Source organism: Emiliania huxleyi (assembly GCF_000372725.1).
Source record: "Emiliania huxleyi CCMP1516 chromosome Unknown EMIHUscaffold_163, whole genome shotgun sequence".
In the NCBI taxonomy this organism is placed as follows: Eukaryota; Haptophyta; order Isochrysidales; family Noelaerhabdaceae; genus Emiliania; species Emiliania huxleyi.
Window position 1 is genome coordinate 55962 of NW_005200951.1, and position 9451 is coordinate 65412.

Genomic DNA, 9451 nt, shown 5'->3' on the forward strand with positions numbered 1-9451 from the left:
CCTGCCGCGCCGGGCTGCCCGCGGGCTGGACAGACATCCAGTCGACGCGCAGGTTGAGGTTGCCGCGGTTGGTCAGCGTGAAGGACTTGACAAAGACGTGCGGCAGCGGCGTCGTCGACTCACCGCTCGCGGCGAGGGCCTGCAGCTTGCTCTCGGCCCCGGCAAGCTCCTCGGACGAAAGCGTCACGCGCAGCACGCCCTCGTCATCCTCCGCCGTGCCGATTGGATCGCCGCGCTCGGCCTTTGCGGCGGACGCCTCGGAGAGCACCGCCAGCCGGCCGCCTCCGCCGTCGCCGACGATGAGAACCTCGTCGAGCCAAGTCAGGTTCGAGCGGAGGTAGACCGTCGACCGGACGGCGCCAAGCCGGGTGGGCGAGAACCGGATCGAGCCGATGCGCGCCTCGCCGCCGGGAGGGATGAGGTGCAGCTTTGGCGGCGCCTCCTGGGGCGTCCTGCCGAGCGGCCAGCTGTCCTGCCACTTGTCCGCCGGCCTCTTGGGCAGCCCGAAGGCCGCGTGGTGCGCCGAGGCAACCTTGATCGCCTGCACGGAGTCCCTATGGCCGCGCTTGAGTACCCACTCCTCCTGCTCCGCCTCCGCCTGCTCCGCCTGCTCCTCCGTCGGCAGCAGCAGCTCCACCCACACGGGCGACGCCGCGCGGTTGCGCACGTCGATGGAGCAAGTCGAAGAGGAGCCGACGTGGACAGCGCCGCACGCTAGCACGGGCGACGCGACGATCTGGGGCCACGCGACCGTCGCGCGGGCCGTGAGGCTGGCGGGGGCGAGGTCCGTCTCCACGTGGAGCCGCTGGTGCAGGTCGGTGCCGGCACGCGCCTTGAGAAGAGCCCACTGCTGCCGCCGGTTCCGCAGCGCCTCCAACTCGGCCGCCTCGAGCGGCATGTGCACCGGCGACTCGCTCCACTCCTCGTACCGGCGCGTCAGCCGCGCGTTCAGGGAGGGCGGCCCGGAGGTGAGCCGGTGAACACCGTCTCCGCCGAGGGTGGGGTCAAAGATCAGCTCTCCAACCTGTGCACGAGCCCTTGCTAGTTAGAGCGCGCGCTGAACTTGAGAGCAGGGCCGGGGCTCGGCGCCCCAACCTTTGCCCGCCCGCCCGGCGGCACCGACACGTTGAGCGAGCGGATGACGAAACGCGGGTCGGGCGAAGTGATGGCCGCGACGGTGACGGGCTGCGTGTAGAAGGACTGCGCCGTGAGCAGCTTGCGCACCACGACGCCAGGGAAGGCGAGGCCGACGCGGACGACGGCGGGCACGAAGGAGAGGTTCCCTTGGACCGTCTCGTACGAGAGAGGGAGGAGGAGCTTCTCGTAGTTTGTGTGGAGCTCGAGGCTGCCCTCCTTCCTCTCGGCGACCGTCGAGAGCGACGTGTTGACCTGCTCACACTTACCGCGGTGTATTCACGCGCGCCTCACCGCCTCCTCGTGCCACGGCGACGCGCTGACCTCGACGCGCAGGAACGCGCTCGAGCCTGGCTCGAGCAGCAGCAGCGGCACCGGCCCTCCCGCGGATCCGAGGGAGGAGGAGCCGCCAGGCGAGGGCTGCTCCGCGCCGGCAGACGGGCGCAGCGCGCTCCCGCCCTCCAAGCCGGCCCCGAGGACGACGGAGCCGTGCAGCGCCACCGGAGGCGTGCCGTGCTGGTCGCGGACGTCGTCGAGCACCACGCGGACGGCGGCGGTGCCTAACGCAGTGCGCTGACCCGTCCCTAGAAAAGTGGCCGGTCGCAGAGCGGCGCACGGGCGGCGCCCGCGCCGAAGCCGCGGAGGAAGCAGCCGCGGAGGGAGACGGAGACGGGCGTCGGGTTGACGAGCTGCAGGTGGCGCACGCGCGAGGAGCCGAGGCCGAGCCGCTCGAAGTCGATCGGCCCTCCCATCCCCGCGTCGGGCAGCTCTTGCGCCTCCCCCTCCGCTGGGGCGGGCGGATTGAGCGAGAAGAGGACGGGGTCTGGCTTGGAGGCGTGGACCAGGTGGCGCAGCCTCCCCTCCGTCACCACGAGCGGCACGCTGGTGGACGTCACCTGTCACGTCACGAGTTGGCGGTGCGGGTTGATGCGGGTTGGCCTCCGCCGCCACGAGCGGCGCGGGGGAGGGACGCGGGCGGTGCACGTCACGTTTGTGACGAGCAGCAGCGCGGCGGCGTAGTTTGTGGCGGTGGCGTTCGGCGCAAAGACGAGCGAGAGCGCGTTCTCGAGCGCCCACCCCGGCTGCACAACGATGTCCTCCTGCGGGGACGTGTCGTGGACGTGTCATGGACGTGTCGTGGGCATGCCCGGCCGCACCACGAGGCCCTCCTGCAGCTCTTTGACGCGGAAGGACGGGTCGGAGACCTGTCAAAGAGGACGGGTGTCGTGGACATGCACATGTGCATGTCATGGACGTGTCGTGGACATGTCAAGGACGGGTCCGAGACCTCGGCGTGCTGCAGCCGAACCGGGCTGGAGAAGGAGTGGGTGAGGGAGAGGACGCGCTCGTCGCTCCTGTTCACAGCCGCAGCTGTGAAGAGACGCCGTCCACACCTCGGCGGCGGAGGAGGACTCCCCCGTCGCTCCTCCCCGCGAGGAAGACGGCGGGCTCCCTCTTCTCGCCGTCCGACGAGCGGATGGGGGGCGCGTCAAAGGAGGCGCGGAGGGTGCCGAAGTGTGCGGTACCGGCGATGGTCACGTCGAGCGGACGACGCGCGCCTGGCGAAGGAAGAGGGTGTGCCGCTCATCACTGGTCATCCGTTGTCAACGGCAGGTGAGTCGGGAGGCGCGCGCGTCCGCCGGTTGCATTGGTGGTGATGGAGACGGTGCCGACAAAGTCGCCCTCGCCGCCGGGAATGCACCTAACCAGCCAACCCATGCCCCTAACGAGCAAACGCATGCCCCCCAACTCGTGTCCCGTCGTTGGGGGAGGAGGACGCCGCCCTCGCCTCACTGGGCGGTGGCGGCGGTGCGATCTCGCGCAATCTCGATCTCGCGCGATCTCGGCTGTCGCGCACTGGATCGTGGCGATGGTGCGCGGTATGGAAGGGTGCAAGACCCGACCCATCCCGCTGTCGTCCGAGAGGAAGAGCTCGGTGCCCTCCACGCCCTTCTCGAGCTTGACGAAGATCTTTGAGACGACGAGCGGCGCCTGAGTGGCCGGGGAGGAGAGGGGGAGGGGGAGCCGGAGATGTGGCCGAGATACGGCTCGAGCTGCACGGAGATTGCTGCACAGGACGAGGGGCGCCGCGGTGCAATCTCGGGCAATCTCGGGTCCTCTCGACGCGCCTCGGTGTATGACGTCACCGTCACCGGCAGAGTGGCGGGCGAGGAGCGCGAAGTGAGAGTGCCGAAGGAGAGCTCTCGCCGCTCGTGGTGCAGTCCGCCGCGCGCGACAACCACCTCCATCGGGATCGTGAGGGCGACCTGCAGGCACAGGCCGCTGCTGCTCAGCCTCGCCCCTCCCTGGGCAGCGCCTGGGCAGCGCCAGGCGTCTGGTCGGGGCGTGTGCAGGTCGGGGGCGTGCGGTCGCGCGCCTTTTCGGACCGCACGTGCACGTACCCCCAGTACGTGCCTACAGGGGGAGGGCTCCGAGGCGGCTCCGAGGCGGCGTAGGGAAGAGCGTGCGCACGTGCCCCTCCAGTGCGGCTGCCGGAGGAGGAGGCGCGGAACACGACGCGGGCGAGGACGCGCGCCTGAGGACGAGATGTGGGGGAGATAGGGGGGAGATATGGACGAGATAGGGGGAGATGTGGGGGAGATATGGGGGAGATGTGGGGGAGATGTGGGGGAGATGTGGGGGAGATGTGGGGACCCGCGCCTGAGGTCGACCTCCAACCGTCACTCCACCCATGCTTCGGGCGGAGGCTGGGGGGAGCGCGAGCCTCGCCCGGCGGGGCGCTCCTCTCGGCTCCTCTCGGCTCCTCTCGGCTCCTCTCGGCTCCTCTCGGCTCCTCTCGGCTCCTCTCGGCTCCTCTCGGCTCCTCTCGGCTCCTCTCGGCTCCTCTCGGCTCCTCTCGGCTCCTCTCGGCTCCTCTCGGCTCCTCTCGGCTCCTCTCGGCTCCTCTCGGCTCCTCTCGGCTCCTCTCGGCTCCTCTCGGCTCCTCTCGGCTCCTCTCGGCTCATCTCGGCTCATCTCGGCTCATCTCGCGAGCCTCGCCCGGCGGGACGCGCCACCGCTTCTGCGCGTCGGGCGAGAAGTGCCTGGGAAACAGGGGGCCGGGGGGGGAGGGCGTCAGCAGGGAGGGGCGCAGGCGCGGCGGTGTCGGGCGAGTTGCGGCGCTGCCCGTCGTCGCCGTCCGGCATGGCGAGGTGCATGAAGGACTCGGAGGTGTAGATCTCCTTGACGGCGAGGTGCTCTGCCACGTGCGGGTTGAAAATTCGGATCGGAGGGCGGAAGGACGCCTCGACGGGCACACGGACCTGCGGCGCAGCAGGCGGAGGCTGCAGGGCCGCGGGGTGTGGTTGCGGTGGCGGCGCGGCGAGAGCGGGTGTGCGGCAGCGAGGACCAGGTGTGTGTGTGTGTGTGTGTGTGTGATGTGGGACGGCACAGATCACCCTCATGCCACCACCCTCCCTCCTCCTGTGTGCCCCCTCCTTCCCTCCTTCCGTGCGAGGCCGCAGCGGTACGCCCCGTGCGGGCGTCAGCAGGAGCAGTCTGTGTGGCACTGCAGGACGAGAAACTGCGGCACTGCGAGCGAAAGTGCTGCGAGGCAAGTGCGCTCACCCCGAGGAGTGGAGCGACGCGGTACGGGGACTCGACGCCGTGGCCAGTCATGGTGCGGACGTAGACGCCGGTCGACGTGGAGACGCGCATCGTGCTGTTCACCGGCCCCAGCAGCCGAGGGAGGAAGAGGACGGAGATGTTGACGCGCGCTCCAGGCGAGAGGGTGATCGGCTTGAATTGAGGGCCGTGGAAGTGGACGTTGTCGGTGGAGACGGAGAGGACCTCGAGGTCGACGCTCCCCGCGTTGAGCATCTCCGTCCGCGCAAACACCGCCTCACACAGCGGCCGCTTTCCAAACTGCAGGCGGCGGGCGGGCAGGGGAGGAGGCGGTGGCGGCGGCGAGGAGGGAAGCGATTGAAGGGTGTGCTGCTAGGGCCGCGCTGGCAGCAGGCCGAGAGCGTCGCGCAGCGTCTCGGAGGTGCCGCAGAAGTGTCGGCTCACCTCAAAGTCCGTCCCCTCAAACCGGAGAGAGAGCGAGTCCGACGGAGGCTGATCCGCGAGGTCGGGCGCGCGCTGCGGGACGGACGCTTCCCCCCGCTTCCGCGCGAGTGCCGCGCGCGGCCCCGCCCCCCCAAGCAGCCCAGCGAGGAGGAGCGGGAGTGCCAAGCGGCATGCCGCATGCCGCATGCCGGGGGGCCCCAGGCTGTGATGTTTGCCCCCCCGCAGTCGGCCCCAAAAAAGAATTGCTACCGGGCGATATTGGCGCGATATTCGAAGTTGCTCGTGCCTCGTGCAGGTGGGGACCCTGTCCTCGTCCCATCCCTCGTTTGGCGTGTCTGTTTTCTTTCTTTCTTTTTATTCGAAGTTGCAGTCGGCCGCAAAAAAGAATTTATATCGGAAGTCCCTCCCTGGGGCTGTCTGTTTTCTTTCTTTCTTTCTGACGGTGAACCTTCTTTTGTAGACCGCTAGGATTGAGAGCAGCCTCGCTCTCAATCCTAGAAGTCGAAGGATTTGTGTGTGAGCAGCACTCCTCGCAACGCCGCGCGAGTTGGCTCCGAAGATGACAGCACCGTACGTGAAAATGCTCACTGGCATGGCAATGTCGACCTGGTCATCACACGCGACCGCCCCCCGCTGGGCGTGCTCACGACCGACACTCACGAGTGGCTGTCTGAGGAGTTCGTGAAGTCGGAGGAGCGTGACTACCCAGGCTCGATGGGGCCGATCGGAGTCCGGCGCGTGAAGTGGCTCAGGCGTGGCGCATGGAAGGACCCGAACAGGAGGCCAGTGCTGACACCCTACGTGTGCGGCATCTTCAACGGGCTGCAGGCCTGCACGGTGAATGAGCTCACGGACGTGGACAAGCAAGGGGAGGTTATGCGTGGCCTAATGGCCAACTCTCGTCCGTTTTGAGCCCACTGCTCCGTGCGTCTGCTGCCATCGCGCATGAGAGCGAAGCCACTTGGCGCAATTCGACGCCTGAAGCTATCGCGTATCGGTCGCCGAACGAGTTGCATGATGCATGCCCGACACATGGGATCAACACTTTAAAAAATAAAAACGGAACCTTCTAGACTGGTAAAAAAGTGTAAGTGAACAGCTGCCAGCGTCCCCGCCCGTGCGATCTGGGATCAACACGCACTCTGACATTAAAACAGTAAACTAAAGAAATGATTGGTCTCGCGCCTCGCGCTGTCCATTTTTCAACTCTGCGATCTCTGTCCATTTTTCAAAGGCAAACTACGTGGGGGTTGGGGGCCCACTCGTAAATACGGTACGCACTCTCACTGTATTACGTATCAGGAGCACCGGGGCGACAAACCGCATGGCCGCGTCACGCGTCAGGCAGCATGCGACACGCCCGGACCGCGATGCTGGATGCTCGGCAGCGCCGGTTGCATGGAGATGGATGAACCCAAGCGTACACGTATCAGCCCGGCTGCGCGTAGCGCGCCTCGAGCGCGCGCAAGTTCTCGCGCAAGATGATGTCCTTGGCGCCGCCCCGCACCACGCTGCACGCTGCCAAGAAGCGCTCCTGCAGCCTCGCCTGCTGCAAGCGCGCCACCTCACGAGCTGCTCTGAGTGTGTGTCTAGCAGTTTCGGGCCCGGTGACGGCGACGCCTCGTGTGGGCGGCTTCCCCGAGCCGATCGCGCGCCGCGTGTGTGCGCGTGTGGAGCCGCATTCTTGCTGCGACAGCGTGTGAGACGGACAGTGGCCGACAGACAGGCCTCGATTGATTGATTGATGAATGAACGAACAGGCTCGCCTGCACGATCTGCGGCGCCGCGTCCACGTCGTGCGCCTCGCAAAAGGCGGCCGCCTAGGCAGTTGGCCATTCACCCACCAATCAACGATGTATCAATCAGACGGGATCGCGGCGTAGAAGGCGGGGCCGCCTTCGCCAGCAGCGAGTCGACCCCGTGCAGCAGCTCGCCCAAGCCCACCACCGCGTGCGCCGCATCCGAGGCTGCCGAGGCGGCGGTGTCAGCGGAGGCGGCGGAGGTGGCGGAGGTGGCGGAGGTGGAGGCGGTGGCGGAGGCGGAGGCGGAGGCGGAGGCAGCCGTGTGTGCTGCTGCTCCTCTGCTCACTGTGCGAGGAGCGGAGAAAGCGCTGCCGCCGCTGCCACGGCTACCGCCGCCGCCGCCGCCGCCGCCGCCGCCGCTACCACCGCCACGGCTGCCGCCGCTACCACCTCCACGGCTGCCGCCACTGCCACCGCCGCCACTGCCACCGCCACGGCTGCCACCGCCTGCGGAGCGCGGGCTGGCCGCCTCTTGCGTCGCCGCCGCGTCGAGGTCGATGGCGTTGGCGCGCGCCTCGCGGTCCCGCTGCTCGCGGCTGACGGAGCGCGTCACCACAACTTCGTCCTCGTCTGAAGAGCTCAGCTCTACAGTCTCTGGTCGCAGCCTGCCTTCGGGCGTCTGCCGCTCGGCGCCGTTTAGCAGGATCGTGTAGTAGATCTCGCCCGGGTCGTCGGTATGGACCTGCTGCACGATGGCTGAAGCAGCGAAGCTGCCCTCACGCACGTACACGACCCGCTCGCCTCGCCTGAACCTGGGCTGTGCCACCCGACAAGCGCTGCCGCTGATCGGCCGCTGCCGCACCCGCCGTGGAGGCTCTCCGCCTCCGTCTCTGGCGCGGCGCAGCATGGCGGCGGGAATGGCGGCGCCGCCGCTCTGCACGGCGGCGGCGGCCCGGTTGGGTGGCATCTGTCTTAGACACATGTGTACGCAGGCCGACTGACCAAGGTCTTCTCTTGCACTGGAGGGCGAATTTCTTTTCTTTAGTTTTCTGTGTATCTCCGGTCTCGCGTGATGCTCATCGCCGCAAGTCGACCGTCCATCCCCCATGTCCATCCAGTCAGCGCATGCATCATGGCGGTGCGTTACCGCCCAGACACGCGCGCTTCACACCGCCTGAGCGATTACCGCGTGTCACGCAGGACCGGGAGCGAGAGGCTGCACGGATCCTCAACCCAGCAGCAACGGCGTACGAAGTGCTGGGTGTTCCGCCAAATGCGACCCATGAGCAGATAGCGGCCCAGCACAGAGAGCTGCGGGTCCGCTGGCATCCGGACAAGCACAGAAACAGCCACGAGCGGGCAACGCAGATCTTTCAGAAGATCGAGCAGGCCTGGGACACGCTCCAGGATCCATCTCGCCGCGCTAAATACGATCAGGAGCTGCGCCGTCAGGCTGTGAGCCAGGACGCATTCGCTGGTGAGGGCAGCATCGGTGCGACGTTGCGGAGCGGTGCTTACGGCCGTATCTTGAAGGCGATGGAGGAACTTCCACGAGGCTTGGCCGACGACCTGTTGCTCCCCCAGATCGTGGTTGTCGGGTCTGAGAGTGCCGGCAAAAGCTCCTTGATGGAGCGCATCGCCATGCAAGCGTTCTTTCCTCGCGCTGAGGGCTTCTGTACGCGCATGGCGATACGGTTAAAGATGATGCACCGGCCCCACGAGAGCCGAGTCATGATTCGTTGCCTGCGCACCTCCAACGGGCAAGTCGCCATGTTCAACGGCATGCCCGCAGAGCAGCGCTTCGAGGTCGATGGTGTCCAGCACACTGTCATCCAGCGCATCATCGAGCGTTTCATCGCGCAGGTACACGGCCAAGATGATGGGCGGAGCGTGCTCACCGATATCGAGATCGAGATCGAATTTCGCGCGTGCAACGTCCCGACTCTGACGCTCGTTGACCTCCCTGGCATCGTCAGCATGCCCGCAGATGTCCGGCAGCAGACGCTTGAGCTCACGCGCCGCTACTTGCGCGATCCGAACACTCTCGTGCTGTGCGTCATCAATGGCAACGAGGCAGCTCTGCGCGGATCAAGGGCTCTCGAGGAGATCAGCGAGCATGCGGTCGCCCGACCAGCCTTTTCCAAGACGATTGTGGTCACGACGCGGACAGACCTCTGGGTGCAGAGCAACGGGCTGGTTAGTCTCGCTCGAAGGCTGGCCGATCCCAAGAACGAGGTTGGGTGCGAGCCGGTGGCTCTGATTCCGGTCATCAACCGCGAAGCACCGAAAGAGAATCAAGTGGATGGTTACTCGCTGCCTGATCTTGTCAAAAAAGAGCGCGCGAAGTTCGAGGAGTGGCAGGCAAAGGAGCCGGGGCTACGGGGCAAGCCGCTTGGCATCCTAAGTGTACTCGACGCGCTGAATGACCTCTTTGAGACGCATATGAGCGAGGTCTGGGTCCCGCAGGCGAAGAGAAAGCTGATCGAGCTCAGGGCGGCCACGAAGAAGCAGCTTGGTGATTTTGGGGACCCACTCTCCGGGTTCCACGGCGGATGCTGATGCTGTGC

General features: G+C 66.8%; 1 protein-coding gene across 1 annotated transcript; it reads left to right on the forward strand.

The window, feature by feature from the left end:
* Positions 1–7956: 7956 nt before the first annotated feature.
* On the forward strand, positions 7957–9410 carry EMIHUDRAFT_631932 (hypothetical protein; the record flags this gene model as incomplete). The annotated part of the gene is made up of 2 exons (XM_005785196.1): positions 7957–8022; positions 8085–9410. Coding segments are annotated over 2 exons (1392 nt in total), but the record flags the coding sequence as incomplete, so codon positions are not given.
* Between the last annotated feature and the right edge of the window lie 41 nt (positions 9411–9451).